This window comes from Mastigoproctus giganteus, chromosome 13, assembly GCF_048544385.1.
Source record: "Mastigoproctus giganteus isolate SK-2022 chromosome 13, ASM4854438v1, whole genome shotgun sequence".
Classification (NCBI taxonomy): Eukaryota; Metazoa; Arthropoda; class Arachnida; order Uropygi; family Thelyphonidae; genus Mastigoproctus; species Mastigoproctus giganteus.
In genome coordinates this window covers 36455534-36476764 of record NC_143587.1, presented here as the reverse complement: position 1 = coordinate 36476764, position 21231 = coordinate 36455534, and the positions used below count along the sequence as shown (strand labels likewise).

At 37.6% G+C, this 21231-nt stretch overlaps 1 protein-coding gene across 2 annotated transcripts in view; it reads left to right on the top strand.

Moving 5' to 3' along the window:
• Positions 1–21231, top strand: part of mop (tyrosine-protein phosphatase non-receptor type protein myopic) — a 289765-nt gene that overhangs the window by 92248 nt on the left and 176286 nt on the right. For both annotated transcript variants that reach the window (XM_090387729.1, XM_090387730.1), the window contains exon 7: positions 4958–5116. In XM_090387729.1, coding sequence (XP_090243855.1) covers positions 4958–5116 — 159 coding nt within the window. The remainder of the gene's footprint in view (positions 1–4957; positions 5117–21231) is intronic.

The following is a 21231-nucleotide window of genomic DNA, read 5'->3' as shown; positions in this document are numbered from 1 at the left end:
AAAAGAACTTTTACTTTAGAATAAAAACTTACTATTTAAACTTCTAGAAATAATCTTGAAGTACTGATGTTGTGCAAAGCTTTATTTCAATATTTTGGTTCTGGGATGTCTAATTTGACTAATGGTAATTTTCAAGATTCTTTTGTAAACCATACTTCGAGTACTTCTGGACTGGAGGAATTCCTGACTGCATTTTAATTTGGGTTTGAGTTAGCCAGTCTCAAACAGAAGTATCGGATTTTTCCTTATACCTCTTGAGTTATTTATGCTTTTTTTTTTCCCTCCCTCTTGCTGACAGACAAATTGACCTTAATGCATTGATTATCTACTGCATAGAATGCAGTAGACAATCACTGCATTAAGCATATTATTCTCTATAAGTTAAGAACCTGCTGCCTTTGAGCAAACAAAGTCAAATATATCTCCACCCCAGTGGAAGTGTTACAAAAACAGTCTCTTTTGCAGTGAAGTTAGAAATATTAAAATGATTTGGTGCGTGTAAACACAAAATGGACATAGATCAAGAATTAAAATTATCATGGAACACTGATGATTTGTGTGAATGCTCACAAAGTGAAAGAATGCCTGTAATAGCATGACACAAATGCTGTCAGAATTACAAAAGGAAGAAAAGACTAAATTATGGATCATATTGAGAGACTGTTAAACCTAGGAATTGATAGTAAAACCTTCCGATGATAAGTTTACTGCAGGATTGTATAACTTGGCATTTTTAGGTGCATTTGAATATGTATGCATAATTGCCTATTGTCCTTACTATATCCATCTGACCATCTGCATTTAATAACTGTACTCCCAGTGGATGGATTTTCATGGAATTATATATTTGGGTCTTTTAGAATGATTTGTTAAGCCATCCCAGATTTCATTAAAATGGGACAAAACGAAATGATCCACTTCCTTTGTAACCACATCATAATATCCAATCAAATTTTTCAGACAAGACTTTCCCTTAACAAACCCATGCTATGTCTGAATTATTGCTGCAATCTTGTCTAGATGATCCTGCAATGCATCTTTAAACAGTGACTCCATTATTTTACCTGCAACAGAAGTTAAACTAACTGGTCTGTAATTACTCGTGTTGTCCTTTGATCCCCATTTGTGAATTATGGATACATTTGCACATCTCCAGTCCCTGGGGACTTCTTCTGAGTCCAAGGATGCTCTTGTTAACAGGAGAGATTGCTTCTACAAGGATGGGATACCCTTAAATAAAAAGGATGCAAGAATATTTTCTGATGCTATTGAGGCGGAGTTAGGTGGGTCGGGAAACTGTTAGATTGGGGGGGATACACAGACTAATAGATTAACAGTAGCCGCTGGCAGAGGTGAAAGTAATTCTTGCACTTCTTCTACTGAAATGCAATTGAGCAGCAGCCTGGAAAGCAAGGCAGTGGGGATTTCCAGGACTGCTGAGAGTCATAACGGAACAAGTAAATACATGGGCTGTGTTAAAGTAACTAAGAGTAGAAACAAGTGCATGTATACTTGCATATATGCCAATGCTAAAAGTATAGTTAATAAATTTAATGAGCTTGAAGTGCTAGTCAAGACATCAAAGGCAGATATTCTTGGGATATCACAGACATGGTGTCACACAGACATAAGCAGTGCAGAATTGGAATTTGAGGAGTACAATGACTACAGAAAGGATAGACAGGACAGGACAGAAAGGGAGGACGAGTTATGCTGTTAGTTAAGAAACACAAAATCTGAGGATTCTGTGCATCCAATTGATGTTGGTGAACAATGCAATGTTGAGTCTGTTTGGTGTGACATAAGCACTGGGAAAGGAAAAATGAGAGTAAGTGTGTGTTATAGGCCTAATGAATCTGATGAGTATAATGAGCAATTGTGCAGAGAAATAGTGGGCCACTAAATCAGAGTGACTTATAATGGGGGATTTTAATTTCCCAGAGATTGACTGGAATTTATGGGTTGGTCACTCACACACTAAGGCTTCTGTGGAATTATTGGATGATTGTTTTCTACAGCAGTATGTTCGGGAGGCAACTAGAGGGAGTAATATTCTTGATCTGATTATCAGTAGTGATTCTTCATGCATTATGAATCGGCAGATAAAGGAACCACTAGGTGGCAGTGATCGCAGTGTGCTGAAGTGGGATTTACTCAAAGCGGTAACTACCATGAGAGTTAAAGAGACGGGTATTGCTTTCGTAAAGGGGACTATGGTGGTCTGAGACAGTATTTAAATTCTATATGGTGGGACCAGCTGATGATGTTACCAACAGCAAATTCAAAATGGGAAGCATTCAAAGAAATAATCTTGGAAGCTACTAGGCTTTTCATACCACTAAGGAATATTGTTCTAGGTTTAGGCCTAAATGGATGTCAGATGAACTAATTAGACATGTGGCAGAGAAGAAAAATGCATGGGATACATATAAATTAACAGGTGACACAGAAGCTTAGGATAGATATAAGCTGGTCTGTAACCAAGTCACAAAGGAGATTAGGCAGGCAAAGGCAATTATGAGAAATCCTTGGCAAAGGATGCAAAGAAAAACAGCAAAGAGTTCTTTACTTATATAAACTCTAGAAGGAAGGGGTTGAATCAGATTGGTCCACTTTATATCAATGGTTCAACTGTTGATGATCCTGCTTGGGCAGCTAACAAACTAAATGAATATTTTGCATCTACATTCACACATGAGGAGTTATTTAGGAGTTAAACTCTGGCAGTAAGCTACATAATCTTGTAATAACTGAGAGTAAAGTGGAGGAGAAATTGTTGCAGATGGAATCTATACAGTTATATTAATGGAGACAGCAAAGGAAGTAAGCAAACCATTAGCCCTTAGCCAATTATGAGAGCTTCCTTGGACTCGGGAGATACCCACGCATTGGAGATGTGAAAATGTGACCCGAATCCACAAAGGAGGATCAAAGGGAGACACAGGTAATTACAGACCTGTTAGTTTAACTTCTGTTGCAGGTAAAATAATGGAGTCACTGGATATGGAAGCGATGTAGGATCATCTATACAAGATTTCAGCTATAGCTCGGACATAGCATGGGTTTGTTAAAGGGAAGTCTTGTCTGACCAATTTGATTGGATACTATGATGTAGTCATAAAGGAATTAGATGCAAAGAGTAATTTTGATATCATATATTTGGATGTTAGAAAGGCTTATGATACTGTTGCACATGGAAGACTGCTGCACAAATTGGAGCAGTGTGGTTGGGGGCAAATTGCTGCTATGGATAAAGGAATGGTTGAGTGGGAGAAAACAGAGAAATAACACCATTGTTGTTTTCTGTATTCATTAATGATATTGATGATGGTATATCAGGCTTAATGTCCAAGTTTGCAGACAATACGAAGGTCGGCATAGTTTTAATGACACTAATGACAGTACGCTGCTGCAGCAGGATCTAGAAATGTTGAGCAGATGGGCTGTGGCAACTGAAATTTAACATTGACAAATATAAAGCACTGCATATGGGAAGCAGTAACCCCAGAGTAATGTATCAACTGTGTGGTACCACACTGACGGTGGTAGAGAGTGAAAAGGACCTGGGGGTAATTGTGCAGGCAAATATGAAGTTTTCTGAGCAGTGCTGACAGTCTGCAAGGTTAGCTCATGGTGTCTTGTTAATGATGTACAGGGATTTTTCTAGCAGGGATAAGGAGGTGATTATCCCCTTGTATAAGGCAATGGTCGGGCCACACCTTGAGTACTGTATACAGGTTTGGAATCCTTATTTTAAGAAGGAAGTAGAGCTGTTGGAATGAGTACAGAGAAGGGCAACAAGATTAGTGAATGGAACAAAGAGTTGCTCTTACAAAGAAAGGCTTAAGTTTTGTAAATTACAGTGTCTGGAGACTAGGCACCTGTGGGGTGATCTGATTGAGGTGTATAAAGTCTTGATGGTGTGAGCATACTCAATGCTGATGGGATTTTTCCTCTTGCTCAGAATAATCACCTGAAAGGGCATAAATTCAAATTGAGGAAAGGCAGTTATAGGATAGATGTGCGGAAGTTTGCCTTTAGCCAGCAGGTGATTGATTGCTGGAAACTTCCATCTGTCGTAGAAGTTGATAGCTTAAACAGATAGAAGGCAGAACTGGACAAACATTTGGAGCGAGTGAAGGGGTGAAATGAGAAGGGGGGTGTTTTTTTTTTTTTTTTTTTTTTTTGGCTGATGCTATATAAGCTTGCCTTCTTGCATTATGTGTCCTTGCTAATGCTAATATTATGGCTAAGGGTTTGCTTAGTTCCTTTGGTACCTCCTTTAATATAATTGGATAGATCCCTTCCACCCCAGGTGCCTTTCTTATGTTTAACTTCGACAATTTCTCCTCCACTTTTCTCTCAGTTATTACAAAATCATTAAGCACCCTGTTACAATTTAATGAACTTCTGGCATTTTCCTTCCTTAATAAATCATGTGTGAATGTAGATGCAAAATACTCGTTGTTTGTTTGCTATCTGTACAGGATCATCATCAGTCAAACCATTGATATCAAGTGGGCGATTCTGAATCATCCCCTTCCTTTTAGAGTTTATATAAGTAAAGAAATCCTTGCTGTTTTTCTCAGCATCCTTTCCCAAAGATTTCTCGTAATCTGATCATACTTGTTATGTAATTGCTATTTAAAATAGTCAGAACCATGCATGTCACCTTGTATAATAAAATTGAAAGTAGGTAATTAAATACAATTGAATGTACAATTCAGTGGTTATGATTAATGTGTTTGGTTTTAAATAACCAACAAATACTGTGATAAAGAGAATTGAGAAAAGTTTCAAATGTTGGTCATACCAGACTTTTTTTTAAAAATATTTTGTTTTTTATTGTGTATATTTGTTTATTTTATGAAAATAATATTTCAGTTATAATATATATTTAATTATTCGACTGCATTTGGTGTTTAATGCATTTAGTTGAATTGATCTAATTCTTTAGGGCTGGAAGAAATTCTTGGAATTTAAAATGGCTTATTACAGTAGCATTTCACACCTCTATATGGGGAACCAAGCAGAAGAATTGCAGAAAATGGGAGAAAGAGTAGCATGGTATCAGTCAGCTCTTGACAAACTTAATGATGCTATTAAAATAGCTAAGGTATGCTTAGATATAATATAATGAGTATTTACTTCATTGAGAGTAGTTGTGATAACTCCTTTTTATTCATAGTTGCCGATGCATCTAACAAATCCCCAAACAAACAAACAATCCTTTTTATTGGCAGGAAATCTGTTCCTGTTAGTGAAAAGTCTTTAATAGTTACCATGAATTAATACAGCAATATAATACACAATGTAAGAAAAAGTAAATGCTGTTCACACTGGCTAATCTTGTATAAGCTGACATTTCATTAACATGCTAATAGTTATTTTCAGAGCTTTACAAGTCCTGGTATCAGATTACTGTGTTTCCTAAGAAAGTCATGCTTGCCTCTAATGTGAATAGCTTCAGAAAAGTGTGCTGAGGATTGCATGCAGTTGGTCAGTTACAGACAAATTCTGTGATGTAAAACTACTATGAAACAGGCAAAATTGAAAACAAATTTTGAATGTGCTTCATAGTAACTTTAATAATGATATAGAAACATTATGTTGATTCCCTGACAATTTAGGAAATGTCACTAACTGATCTTATCTATATGATGTTTGGAAACACAGTAAAAATAAATACAAGTAAAAATTATTGGCAAATTTCCTGCTGTGTGCTCAGTAAACAAAGAAGTTGAGCACTTATTCAGCAGTGCTGTTATACCTACTACAACAAAGTTCAAAATGGAGGTAGACTGAGAAAGGTGTATGTACAGTCAACAGCATAACTTACAAAAAATAGTGTCATTGATCAGTGGTAGCCATGCAGCCCCTCAAGGGACAGCAAAATTGTAATATCAACAGCAAAACTGCTCATTCATTACATTCAGAATCTGAATGTGTTCTAAATGGCCAGTTTTTCTTTCCTATCTTAACATACTTAATAAACTTATTCTTATTGTTAAGCAGTACGTAACTAGTTACTGAGCAGGAAGATTCGTGCAGCCACTTGAAGATATATGCAAAATAAACAAAGCCTTGACTGCAAATAAAATTTAGTTTGTTTCAGTTTACGCAGTTTGATGATTGACCAATCATGTCTGGCTAACAGCAAAGTTGTCTGAAGCTTCCAGTGTAGACCATATATTGATTCTTCTGCTGGTGGTTTTTAGCAATGACTGTGACTATCGTTATTGAAAAACTTATTTTTTTTAAATTATGAAATGTGGCAATAAAGCCAAGTTGCAGAGCATAAAACAGTATTTTCTAATTTCTTTGCTTTACATTTATACATTGTGAAAGAAAGAATTGGAGTGTGATGGATTATTTAAAAATTGTTGAAATCATAGATCATCCACTGGAAAAGTAAACAAATATATACAATTAAGTGCTACGAATTTGAAGCGAGAAGAGATGTAAATTTAAAGAAGAATGGTGAGGAAGTGGAGTAGCCTAACTGCAATAACACTACCTGGATTGCATGATGTGAGATTTATAGTTTTTTCCTTCCTGATTTATCGGTCTCCAGTTACAAATTTCAAATGAATTTAGTGCTTAAGTTAATTTTCAAATAGCATGAGAAGTCATTTCAAAATCAGAAATTCCCTCTGGCAAAGAATGCTTTAACTTTCCCAGAATCTGTTTTTTAGTAGCTTATATAAAGAAAATGGATAAAAAATGTTTCACAATATGAAACATTTTTTATCGGTATAATAACTAATTAATTTTTATAATGTAATATAATATAAAAATTAATATACAATATAATACTAATTTTTTCAATGTAGTTTTATTATATTGCAAAGTATAACGTTAATGCTGGTAGATAAACTGGGTGTTAACATAAAAAATAATTAACAGTGGTGGTGCAGGGTGTGCTGAATCTGTCAAATATTGCTACTTTTTTTTTTGATGCCTTAACAGATAAAGCAGGATTTGAAGAACTTTTTTTTTATGCAAAATAAAGAGCAACAAGGCAGAAGTGTTTATCTGTTTCTCCTCATGAATGTATTGTTGCAAATTGCTATCTGCAATCTGTTAAGAATGAACTGAAAAAAACCTGGTGTTTGTCATTAAATATGTAATTGTGCATGTAGAATGGTTATGTTAACTGCAGTTTCTAAGGCACTTTTGAGAAAAGTGAAAGATATCAAGTTTGTTCACATGATTCATTTTCTGTTAGTTTGTATATGCAGTACCTTTCTCTTCTATTTCCAAAGCAAAGTGTTCTAACACTTACTGTTCAACTTCTTGTCTAAAATACTGTGAATGTACTTTCATCATTGAAGAATCTACCTGGATTCCATAAACAGAGATTCCTTAGTTGACAGATCTTTGGCAGGAAAATATTTTGATGTGCAGTTACGTCAACTTGATATGCCTAACACTTCTTCAGTTCATAATGAGAAAGAAATTTTGAGTGAAACTAAATATTCAAGAGAAAGATTTTTGAACAATAGAGACAGTTTTGAAATAGACACCAAAGTGTTTGATTCTCTTACTTAGCCAAAAGGAATCAAGCTAATGAAGTTTGGGGCAGAGGAAATGTAGCTGACAAAATATTTTGAGGCATAACTTTCATATAACAAGATGGATTTTTCAAATATTAATTAAATATGGTATTCTCAATGAATAGTACAAATTCAAGGCCCTTGTTAAAGGGATGAACTTGCTGTTGCTTGTATCTACAGTTGTGTACCAGGTTCAACAAGATGAATGCAATTAAAAACAAATTTAGGTTCTTGATAAAGTCACAATATTTAAGTGATTCTTGATGCAAATCGGTATTAATGGACTATCGGGACAAACATTCAACTCTTCAAGGTCTGTTCATGGTTTCAATTGTGGTTTACTGTTATTTCAATTCCAAAAATTTGAACCATTTATGTGACCAGAAGAGAAAATGTGATAGACAGTATTTGCAGGATGCTAACAGGTAATTTTTTAAATGAAAGTTTTGTTGTCTTTTTGAAATCCATATAAATGAGGTCTGTTTCATAAAGTATATATGTATGTACAAGTAAGAAATTATTATTAGAAGTGTGTATATTTCAGGGATTGCAAGAAATACAGTGCAACCTCAATATAAAGCAAAGCAAGGCATGTTATAGTCAAAAAAATTTTACTATTTTTGCAGTTTTTTTTTAACATAAATACACTTTACTTAGTAAATAAACACTTTATTTACATAATTTTTTACGAGTATACAAACTAAAAGATATAAAGTATTAAAAGGTATATCATTCCCTTTACATTCTAGTAATACACAATGCTGTTATGTACTTAAATTTTAGCATTAGCATTAGTAGAGGCATATGATGCAAGAAAGCAAGCTTATACAGCATCAGCCAAAAAAAAAAAAAAAACACCTTCCCGTTTTGCTCAACCATTCACTCCAAAAGTTTGTCTAGTTCAGCCTTGAATTTATCAGCTTCCACAAGGACAGATGAAAGTTTGTTCCAGCAATCAAACACACACTGGCTAAAGGCGGAATTACTTAACAAGTACAGGTCACTGATGAAAAAAAGCCGTGAATTAGGGTTGAATTTGAAAGTGTCTGCAATTCTGCCCAGACACGATAGGAGGGAGTATATGATGAGAGCCCTGTCAATCAATTCGGCCCTGGAAAGATTGTGCAGGGCTCAAGGGGTAGAATTTTTTTCAGCCTGGTCTGTACTTGTTAACAGGAGAGACTGCTTCTACAGGGATGGGATACACTTAAATAGAAAGGGTGCAAGAATGTTTGCTGATGCTATTGACGCAGTGTTAGGTGGGTCGGAAAACTGCTAGATTGGGGGATTCAAGGACTAATAGATTAACAGTAGCCACTGGCAGAGGTGAAAGTGATTCTTGCACTGCTTCTATTGGAATGAGCAGCAGCCTGGAAAATAAGATGCAGGATATTTCAGAGACTGCTGGGAATCATGGGGGTACAAGTGAACACATGGGTTGTGTTAGGGTGGCTAAGAGGAAGAGCAGGTGCATGTATACTTGCGTGTACACCAATGCTAGGAGTTTAGTAAATAAATTTGATGAATTTGAGGTATTGCTCAAAACATCAAAGACAGATATTGTTGGGATTTCAGAGACGTGGTGTCACACAGATATAAGGAATGCAGAACTGGAATTTGGAGAGTACAAGATAGGAAGGGAGGAGGGGTTATGCTATTAGTTAAGAAACACATAAAATCCAAGGAAGTGAAGCCAATCGACATCACTGGACACAGTGCAATGTCGAGTCAGTTTGGTGTGACATAAGCATTGGGAGATCAAAATTGAGAGTAGGAGTGTGCTATAGGCCTAATGACTCTGATGAGTATAATAAGAAACTGTACAGAGAAATAGAGTGGGCCAGTAAATCAGAGAGTCTTATAATGGGGGATTTTAATTTCCCAGATATTGACTGGAATTTGGGGGCTGGTCACTCACACACTAGCAAGGCTTTTATGGATTTATTGGATGATTGTTTTCTACATCAGCATGTTCGGGAGACAACTAGAGGGAGTAATATTCTTGATTTGATTATCAGTAGTGATTCTTCATGCATTAAGAATCTGCAGATAAATGAACCACTAGGTGGCAGTGATCAGTGTTCTGAAGTGGGAGTTACTCAAAGAGGTAACTACCATTAGGGGTAAAGGGAAGGGGTATTGCTTTCGTAAAGGTGACTACGATGGACTGAGACAGTATTTAAATTCTATACAGTGGGATCAACTGATGATGTTACCAACAGCAAATTCAAAATGGGAAGCATTCAAAGAACTTATCTTGGAAGCTACTAGGCTTTACATACCAACTAAGAAATATTGTTCAAGGTTTAGGCCTAAATGGATGTCAGATGAACTAATGAGGCATATGGCAGAGAAGAAAAATGCATGGGATACATACAAATTATCACGTGACACAGAAGCCTGTGATAGATACAAGTTGATCTGTAACCAAGTTACAAAGGAGGTTAGGCAGGCGAAGGCAATTACGAGAGATCCTTGGCAAGGGATGCGAAGAAAAACAGCAAAGAGTTCTTCACTTATGTAAACTCTAGAAGGAAGGGGATGAATCAGATTGGTCCACTTGATATCGATGGGTCAACTGTTGATGACCCTGCTCAGGTAGCTAACAAACTAAATGAATATTTTGCATCGACATTCACACATGAGGAGTTATTCAGCGAGGGGAATGCCAGAGGTGTATTCAACTCTAGCAGTAAGCTAGAGAATCTTGTAATAACTGAAAGTAAAGTGGAGGAGAAATTGTTGAAGATAAACATAAGAAAGGCACCTAAGGTGGATGGGATCTATCCAGTTATATTAAAGGAGGCAGCAAAGGAAGTAAGCAAACCCTTAGCCATAATTATGAGAGCTTCCTTGGACTCAGGGGAGGTACCCATGGACTGGAGATGTGCAAATGTGACCCCAATTCACAAGGGAGGATCAAAGGCTGACAAGTAATTATAGACCTGTGAGTTTAACTTCTGTTCCCGGAAAATTAATGGAGGCACTGGTTAAAGAAGCACTGCATGATCATCTAGACAAGACTTCAGTTATAGCTCAGACACAGCATGGTTTTGTTAAGGGGAAGTCTTGCCTGACCAATTTGATTGGATACTATGATGCAGTCACAAAAGAACTGGATGCAGGGAATAACTTTGATATTATATACTTGGATCTTAGAAAGGCTTTTGATACTGTTGCACATGGAAGACTGCTGCACAAATTGGAGCAGTGTGGCATTGGAGGCAAATTGCTGCTATGGATAAAGGGGTGGTTGAGGGGGAGAAGACAGAGAGTGGTAATCAATGGACACTGCTCATCGTGGACTAATGTTATTAGTGGAGTCCCTCAGGGTTCAGTATTGGGTCCTTTATTGTTTTCTGTATTTATAAATGATATTGATGATGGTATATCAAGCTTAATGTCCAAGTTTGCAGACGATACGAAGGTTGGGACGGTTGTCAAGGACACTACTGACACTATGCTGCTGCAACAGGATCTGGAAAGGTTGAGCAGATGGGCTGAGAGGTGGCAAATGAAGTTTAACATTGACAAATGTAAAGTACTACATATGGGAAACAGAACCCCAGAGCAACGTATCAAATCTGTGGTACTACACTGACAGTGGTAGAGAATGAAAGGGACCTGGGGGTGGTTGTGCAGGCAGATATGAAGTTCTCTGAGCAGTGCAGACGGGCTGCAAGAGTAGCTCATGGTGTATTGTCAATGATATATAGGAATTTTTCTAGCAGGGATAAGGAGGTGATCATTCCCTTGTATAAGGCAATGGTCAGGCCACACCTAGAGTACTGTATACAGGCCTGGAGGCCTCATTTCAAGAAGGATGTAGAGCTGCTGGAACGAGTACAGAGAAGGGCAACAAGATTAGTGAATGGAACAAAGGGGTGTTCTTACGAAGAAAGGCTTAAGTTTTGCGAATTACAGTGTCTGGAGACTAGGCACCAGCGAGGTGATCTGATAGAGGTGTACAAAGCCTTGAATGGTTTGAGCATGCTCAATGCTGATGGGATTCTTCCTCTTGCTGTAGGATAGATGTGCGGAAATTTGCCATTAGCCAGCGGGTGTTTGTTGGTAGGTGGAACAGACTTCCATCCCTTGTCGTGGAAGTTGATAGCCTAAATAAGTTTAAGGCTCAGCTGGACAGGTATATCGAACGAACAGAGGGGTGAAGTGGAAGTGGTTTTTTTTATTTATTATTATTATTATTATTTTTTTTTTTTTTTTTAATTGTTTTTTTTGGCTGATGCTGCATAAGCTTGCTTTCTTGCATCAAATGCCTCTACTAATGCTAAAGGAAATTTCCGCACATCTATTCTCTGTCTCTCTTAAATTTGAATTTGTCCCCTCAGGTGCGTAATCTGAGCGAGTGGAAGAATTCCATCAGCATTCAGCTAACTCAAACCATTCAAGACCGTATACACCTCAATCAGATCACCTCACAGGTGCCTGATTGAGAATAAACTGAAAAAAAACTTGGTGTTTGTCATTAAATATGTGCTTGGTCTCCAGACTCTGCAATTTGCAGAACTTAAAACTTTTTTGGTACCCACAACCCTTTGTTCCACTCACTAATCTCTTTGCCCTTCTCTGTACTCATTCCAGCATCTTGACGTCTTTCCTAAAATGAGGCTTCCAGACCTGTATGCAGCACTCAAGGCATGGTCTGACAATTTCCCTTATACAGAGGGATAATCACCACCTTATCCCTGCTATCAAAATTCCTGTATATCATTGACAAAACCCCATGAGCTACTCTTGCACTGCTCAGAAAACTTCATATCTGCCTGCATAACTACTGCCAGGTCTTTTTCATTCTCCACTACCCTGAGTGTTATTGGTATGTTACTCTGGGTTTACTCATATGCAGTACTTTGCATTTGTCAATGTTAAACTTCAGTTGCCACCTTTCAGCCCATCTGCTCAACTTTTCCAGTTTTTGTTGCACTATCATACCATCCTTACTGTCATTAACAACCCTACTAAACTTTGTATTGTCTGTAAACTTGGACATTAAGCCTGATATACCTTCATCAATAACATTGATAAATACAGAAAACAACAATGGTCCCTAGGGGACACCACTAATAGCATTAGTCCACAAAGAGAGTGACTATTGATTTCCACTCTGTTTTCACCCACTCAATCATCCTTTTACCCATTGTAGCAACTTGTTCTTAATACCATACTGCTCCAATTTGTACAGCCATTTTCCATGTGCAACAGTGTCAAAGACTCCTGAAATCCAAGTATATGATATCAAAATTATTTTTTGTATCCTGTTCCCTTGTGACCACACCATAGTATCCAATCAAATTGGACAAGATTTCCCCTTAATAAACCCATGCTGTGTCTGAATTATTACTGCAATCGTGTGATCCTACAATGCTTCTTTAACAAGTGACTCCATTATTTTCCCTGGAACAGAAATCAAATTAACTGGTCTGAAATTACTCGTGCGACCCTTTGATCCTCCTTTGTGAATTGGAGATACAGTGCACATCTCCAGTCCATGGACACTTCCCCTTAGTCCAAGAATGCCCTCATAACCATGGCTAAGGGTTTGCTTACTTCCTTTGACAAATATACTTCCTTTAATATAACTGGATAGTTTCCTTCCACCCCAGGTGTCTTTCTTATGTTTAACGTCAACAATTTCTCCTCCTTGAATAACTCCTCATGTGTGAATGCAGAATAGTCATTTAGTTAGGCAGCTATCCGAGAATGATCATCTACAGTCAAATCATTGATATCAATTTATCCCAGAGGCTCACATCCGGTAAGTATGGGCTTGTCACATCCAGGGTCCCGAGCTGGATATCATCATTCTTCTCTTTCTTAGTGATTACCTTCTATTTCTCTCTCTCTCTCTCCCTCTCTCTCTCTCTCTCTCTGAGGGTAACTCTGGCATTTCTGATTCATCCCCTTCCTTTTAGAGTTTATGCCTTCGCTTGCCTAACCTCCCTTGTGACTTGATTACAGACTAGCTTATGTCTATGCTTGACGTAGCCGAGTGGTCAAGAGCACAAGGGCAATAGTACATGCTCTTTGAGTGGACCGGGGTTAAAGCTTGTGACTGCTAAATATGATTAACATTTGTATTGATTGATTTATTGTAAACTAAACTAACCTGGTGGTCGTGCCAGAGCATAAACAAGAACATTAATTGTTTTTACCATAGGCTTCTCGGTTGCCTGATAATTTATATGCATCCCGTGCTTTTTTCTTCTATGCCATGAGTCTCATTAGTTCATCTGACATCCATTTGGCCTTAATCCTAGAACAGTATTTTTAGTTGGAACAAAAAGCCTGGTAGCTTCTACTATTACTTCCTGGTAACTTCCAAGATTAAGTAAATCCCATATTAGTACACTGTAATCACTGCCACCTAGTGGTGCCTTTATCTGAAAATTCTTAATGCATGAATAATCACTGCTGATAATCAGATTGAGAGTGTTACTGCCTCTGGTTGCCTCTTTAACATGCTGCTGTAGAAAACAATTGTCCAATAAATCCACAAAAGCCTTGCTAGTGTGCAAGTGACCAATCCTCAAATTCCAGTCATTATCTGGAAAGTTAAAATTCCCCATTATAAGACACTGTGATTTACTAGCCCACTCTATTTCTCTGTATAATTGTTCATTGTACTCATCGGAGTCATTAGGCCTATAACAAACTCCTACCCTCATTTTTGCTTTCCCAGTGCTTATGTCACACCAAACTGACTCAACATTGCACTGTCCATCTATGTCAACTGGATGCACTTCCTTAGATTTTGTGTTTCTTAACTAACAGCCTAACCCCTTCTCCATTCCTATCCTGTCTATCCTTTCTCTGCACATTGTACTCCCCAAATTCCAATTGTGCATTCCTGATATCTGTGTGACACCACGTCTCTGATATCCCAACAATACCGCCTTTGATGTCTTGACTAGCACTTCAAATTCATCAAATTTATTTATTATACTCCTAACATAGGTCTACATGCAAGTATACATACACCTGTTCTTACTCTTAGTTACTCTAAAACAGCCCATGTATTTACTTGTTTCACGACTCCCAGCAGTTCCTGATATCCCCAGCAACTTGCTTTCCGGGCTGCTGCTCATTCCAATAAAAGCAGTACTAGAATCACTTCTACATTTGCCTGCGGCTACTGTTTATTTATTAGTCCTCGATAGCATTAAATATTCTTGCACCCTTTCTATTTAAGTGTATCCCATCCCTGTAGAAGCAATCTCTCCTGTTAAAAAGCACAGACCACGCTGAGAAAAATTCTACCCCATGAGCCTTGCACAATCTCTCCAGGGCCAAATTGATTGACAAGGCTCTCATCATATACTCCTTTCTATTGTGTCTATGCAGGATTGCAGACACTTTCAAATTTAACCCTACCTCTCAACTTTTTTTTCAACGTTGACTTGTACTTATTAAGTAAATCCACAGATTTCCTACACTCAATGTCATTAGTGCCAATGTGTTCAACAATATCACCTTTTGTGCCCTTAAAAGATGATATCTGCTCTACTATGTCAGCAACTTTTGCCCTTGGCAGACATACCCTGGTCCACTCGACTCTTCAAACTCTCATAGACACCCATCAGAATGTTGAGTCGGTGCCTAATTTTTTCACATTCTCTGCACCTAGCACACACAAAGACATTGTCCATAGCTAGATCATGTCCTGTTCCAAAAAGGTCCACAAACAATACCACATTTTGCGCATTTTTTTAGACCGTAATGCATTGGAAGATCTCCCCCTTTGGTTTTCCCCCAAACCACAGCACTTCCACTATTGTGTGCACATTGCTTTGCTGCTGTAGTCTGGGGCATGATTTCCGTTTAAATACAATTTAATTAATAAAAATTAGTAAGATTTCTAAATTTAATTGATTAATTGACAGTACTATACTAAGCTAACTGATTCCTAATACAGTGCTACATATTACGCTATCTAGTTTTATGTTATACCTTATGCTATCAAGTAAAACTAGATAGCATAATATGTAGCAATGTATTAGGAATCTGTACAAGTTTTATCAATATTACGTAATAACTAAAAAATCTATCTAAATTTAAAAAAAAAAAAAATTATGAATCTGTTTTAAAATAATCGTGAATTTAGTTTGCTGGAACTGATGACAGCATTTTTCAATATGCAATTCTTAATAGTGGTCAGATGTAATGAATGAAAATATTCACTATTACTGGCATTCTAACTATGCCATCACCTCATTAATGATTTCAAGCACTTTGTCATTAAGTTTTAGCTAAGCTTATGCTTTTTAAGTCTTTACTAAAAAAATAATATTGTATTGATTTCATGCACTTAATTTCTGGTGCTTTTTCCTTAAACAAGTCATCCACATTATCTTCTGAGTCACTCCCACTGTCCACAAAGGCTGTGATTTCTTCCTCACTCAAGTAATGTGCACTGGAGCTTTAGCATCCATCTCAATCCAAGCTGGCAAGTTATTTCCTTTGACTGCCACCAACTACATTACAAGCAGCCTTTCTTTCTTGTTCTGAAAATGCTTCTAATTCAAGGTTGTTATTAGTGATCCCATCCAGCAATTTTCGGTTGTTAAGCTTACTTTCATCCACACTAATCCAATATTTCATGCAACATCTTTCAGTGTAAATGTTTTCAGAAATTCCAGAACTTGAGTTTCCGAGTTCAAACCAGTAAGTGGCTTACTACAATAGTTGGCTTTGAAGGCTCAAATAATGCTCTGATCTGTGGACTGAATTAGTGCAGTTGTGTTCCTTGGCAAAAATGCGCCTCTGATCTTGCCATCTTTCGATTTCAGGTTACTGAAGGACAGTAACAGAACCTTTTTTTTTTCCCTACGTTTTTGGAGAACAGGTGGCATCTCGCTAAAGGTACGAACTCACTTTCAAACTGTGAAGCAAAAATATCACTCATCATCCAAGTGTTGGAGCTATTTTTATAAATCACAGGTAGAGATTTCATGGTGATGTGCTTCAGACACTGGGGACTTAAACTTTTACTGCACCAATGGCTTTAGCTTATGATTTCCAGTCTTGTTTATGCACAGTAATACTCTCTTTGTTAGGTTTCGTGCCTGCTTTGTTGGATGGCTTTTTAACGTCCAGTAGCTTAGGGAGAAATTTGTAGTACAGTGCTGTTTCATCACAGTTGTATGATTGTTCATCTGTGAATTCACCGTCTTGAATCACATTATGCAAAAGTTCAGGAAATGCTTCTGCTGCTGTAATGTCATGAAATGCAGATTTGCCTACAAGACTAACCTGGGATATCCCATGACAAGCTTTCAGCTTAAATTCACCCTTCAGAAGCTTTAAATGTGTCATCATCTCCACCAAGTAACTTATGAAATATAAGTCCCAGTGCTTCCAAAATTACCCTATTTATCAGTACATCTTCACTACACTTCTGTATAAACCACTTGTTTAAGCATTGTTCCACATCACTGTTTTCAGTTATCTTTCTGTGGAGGCCTACTTTGTCTTTTTCTGTGGTTCATTCCCCATGGAATTCCACATTCATGAAATATACTGTGTTTTAATATAGTTCGGGAAGAATGCTACATAGTTGTTTTCCATTGAGGTTATTACTATATTAATACCACTCATATACCACATGAAATTAATAATATGCTTTATTAGGCTGTTCGTCTAAATTACTATACATTAAGGTGACATTTTGGGCATCTTAACGATACCCAATCTGTTTTCTATTGTAACGGCAATTCCAACTTAATACTTTAGAGTAGTAATTTAGGCGAACAGCCTAATAAACTATATTATTAATTTCATGTGGTATATGAGTGGTATTGATATAGTAATAACTGTAATACTGTGTTTTGTTTCACTACCCAACTCTTTTGATAATCTTTAACTTTTCTTCAATTGTATAATTTTTTTCTTTTGGTGGCCATTACTTCAGTCCTGATTTTCTGATGTATTTATTTCTGATGCCGTAGAATTTACTTTTTTTTTTTTTTGAGATATCACACTGTCTGGCCTATCATAGTGAAGTTACATGATTTCTCTCTAAATCACTTGTAAGTTCATTTATATTTTTATCTAGTTTAGTCCTTAGCAGTTTTTGCTATCCTAAGTGTAACTTCTTGTTGAAGAAAGTATGTCATGTACTGTTGTTTACGTAAATTTACTTTGTAACTGATGTAATGCGCTAGCCGTATTCCCCTCCAGAGTGGCTGTTTGTAATTAGCATTCCACTGATATACTCTTTTATTGCATCTCTAGCTGAGGGGAGAAACTGGGTGTTTACAGTACTTAGTAGACTTTGGATATTATATGTAATTGCATATAATCCAAATACATATTGTAGTCATTAGTGCACATAACACATATTACAAAGCAATACTGCATGTTCCTTAACTTGATCTCAGAAATACATAACAAATCACTATATTGCAATTAAATTAGAGTGGGGTAATATTTCACTGAACATGGGAAAATTTCTCATATCAGCATGTGAAGCATTTTGTAAGACCAAATTTTACATGAAGTTGATGTTATGTTTATATATATATATATTTATATATATATATATATATATATTTTTTTTTTTTTTTTTTTTAAGTAAGAATATTAGCATTAGCATTAGTAGAGGCATTTGATGCAAGAAAGCAAGCTTATGCAGCATCAGCCAAAAAAAAAAAAAAAAAACCCCACTTCCACTTCACCCCTCTGTTCGTTCAAAATACCTGTCCAGCTGAGCCTTAAACTTATTTAGGCTATCAACCTCCACCACAAGGGATGGCAGTCTGTTCCACCAACCAACCACCCGCTGGCTAAAGGCAAATTTCCGCACGTCTATCCTACATCTGTCTTTCCTCAATTTGAATTTATGCCCTCTCAGGTGATTTTTCTGAGCTAGAGGAAGAATCCCATCAGCATTGAGCATGCTTAAACCATTCAAGGCTTTATACACCTCTATCAGATCACCTCGCTGGTGCCTAGTCTCCAGACACTGTAATTTGCAAAACTTAAGCCTTTCTTCGTAAGAGCACCCCTTTGTTCCATTCACTAATCTTGTTGCCCTTCTCTGTACTCGTTCCAGCAGCTCTACATCCTTCTTGAAATGAGGCCTCCAGACCTGTATACAGTACTCTAGGTGTGGCCTGACCATTGCCTTATACAATGGAATAATCACCTCCTTATCCCTGCTGGAAAAAGTCCTGTATATCATTGACAATACTCCATGAGCTACTCTTGCAGCCCGTCTGCACTGCTCAGAGAACTTCATATCTGCCTGCACAACCACCCCCAAGTCCCTTTCATTCTCTACCACTGTCAGTGTAGTACCACAGAGTTGATACGTTGCTCTGGGGTTGCTGTTTCCCATGTGTAGTACTTTACATTTGTCAATGTTAAACTTCATTTGCCACCTCTCAGCCCATCTGCTCAACCTTTCCAGATCCTGTTGCAGCAGCATAGTGTCAGTAGTGTCCTTGACAACCCTGCCAACCTTTGTATCATCTGCAAACTTGGACATTAAGCTTGATATACCCTCATCAATATCATTTATAAATACAGAAAACAATAATGGACCCAACGCTGAGCCCTGAGGGACTCCACTAATAACGTTAGTCCACGATGAGCAGTGTCCATTGATTACCACTCTCTGTCTTCTCCCCCTCAACCACCCCTTTATCCATAGCAGCAATTTGCCTCCAATGTCACACTGCTCCAATTTGTGTAGCAGTCTTCCATGTGCAACAGTATCAAAAGCCTTTCTAAGATCCAAGTATATAATATCAAAGTTATTCCCTGCATCCAGTTCTTTTGTGACTGCATCATAGTATCCAATCAAGTTGGTCAGGCAAGACTTCCCCTTAACAAAACCATGCTGTGTCTGAGCTATAACTGAAGTCTTGTCTAAATGATCCTGCAGTGCTTCTTTAACCAGTGCCTCCATTAATTTTCCTGGAACAGAAGTTAAGCTCACAGGTCTATAATTACTTGTGTCAGCCTTTGATCCTCCTTTGTGAATTGGGGTCACATTTGCACATTTCCAGTCTATGGGTACCTCCCCTGAGTCCAAGGAAGCTCTCATAATTATGGCTAAGGGTTTGCTTACTTCCTTTGCTGCCTCCTTTAATATAACTGGATAGATCCCATCCACCCCGGGTGCCTTTCTTGTGTTTATCTTCAACAGTTTCTCCTCCACTTTACTCCCAGTTATTTCAAGATTCTGTAGCTTACTGCTAGAGTTGAATACACCTCTGGCATTCCCCTCGCTGAATAACTCCTCATGTGTGAATGTCGATGCAAAATATTCATTTAGTTTGTTAGCTACCTGAGCAGGATCATCAACAGTTGACCCATCAATATCAAGTGGACCAATCTGATTCATCCCCTTCCTTCTAGAGTTTACATAAGTAAAGAACTCTTTGCTGTTTTTCTTTGCATCCCTTGCCAAGGATTTCTCGTAATCTGCCTTCGCCTGCCTAACCTCCTTTGTAACTTGGTTGCATATCAACTTGTATCTATCATAGGCTTCTGTATCATGTGTTAATTTATATGTATCCCATGCATTTTTCTTCTCTGCCATATGCCTCATTAGTTCATCTGTCATCCATTTTGGCCTAAACCTTGAACAATATTTCTTAGTTGGTATGTAAAGCCTAGTAGCTTCCAAGATAAGTTCTTTGAATGCTTCCCATTTTGAATTTGCTGTTGGTAACATCATCAGTTGGTCCCACTGTATAGAATTTAAATACTGTCTCAGTCCATCGTAGTCGCCTTTACGGAAGCAATAACCCTTCCCTTTACCCCTAATGGTAGTTACCTCTTTCAGTAAATCCCACTTCAGCACACTGTGATCACTGCCACCTAGTGGTTCATTTATCTGCAGATTCTTAATGCATGAAGAATCACTGCTGATAATCAAATCAAGAGTATTACTCCCTCTAGTTGCCTCCCGAACATGCTGATGTAGAAAACAATCATCCAATAAATCCACAAAAGCCCTGCTAGTGTGTGAATAACCAGCCCCCAAATTCCAGTCAATATCTGGGAAATTAAAATCTCCCATTATAAGACTCTCTGATTTACTGGCCCACTCTATTTCCCTGTACAGTTCCTTATTATACTCATCAGAGTCATTAGGCCTATAGCACACTCCTACTCTCAATTTTGATCTCCCAATGCTTATGTCACACCAAACTGACTCAACACTGCACTGTCCAGCGATGTCGACTGGCTTCACTTCCTTGGTTTTTATGTGTTTCTTAACTAATAGCATAACCCCCTCCCCCCTTCCTATCCTGTCTATCCTTTCTGTAGACGTTGTACTCCCCAAATTGCAGTTCTGCATCCCTTATATCTGTGTGACACCACGTCTCTGATATCCCAACAATATCTGCCTTCGATGTTTTGAGCAATACCTCAAATTCATCAAATTTATTTACTAAACTCCTAGCATTGGTGTACACGCAAGTATACCTGCACCTGTTTCTATTCTTAGCTACCCTAACACAACCCATGTGTTTACTTGTACCGCAATGTCTCCCAGCAGTCTCTGAAATACCATGCATCTTGTTTTTCAGGCTTCTGCTCATTCTAATAGAAGCAGTGCAAGAATCTCTTTCACCTCTGCCAGTGGCTACTGTCAATCTATTGGTCTTTGTCTCCCCCAAGCTAGCAGTTTTCCGACCCACCT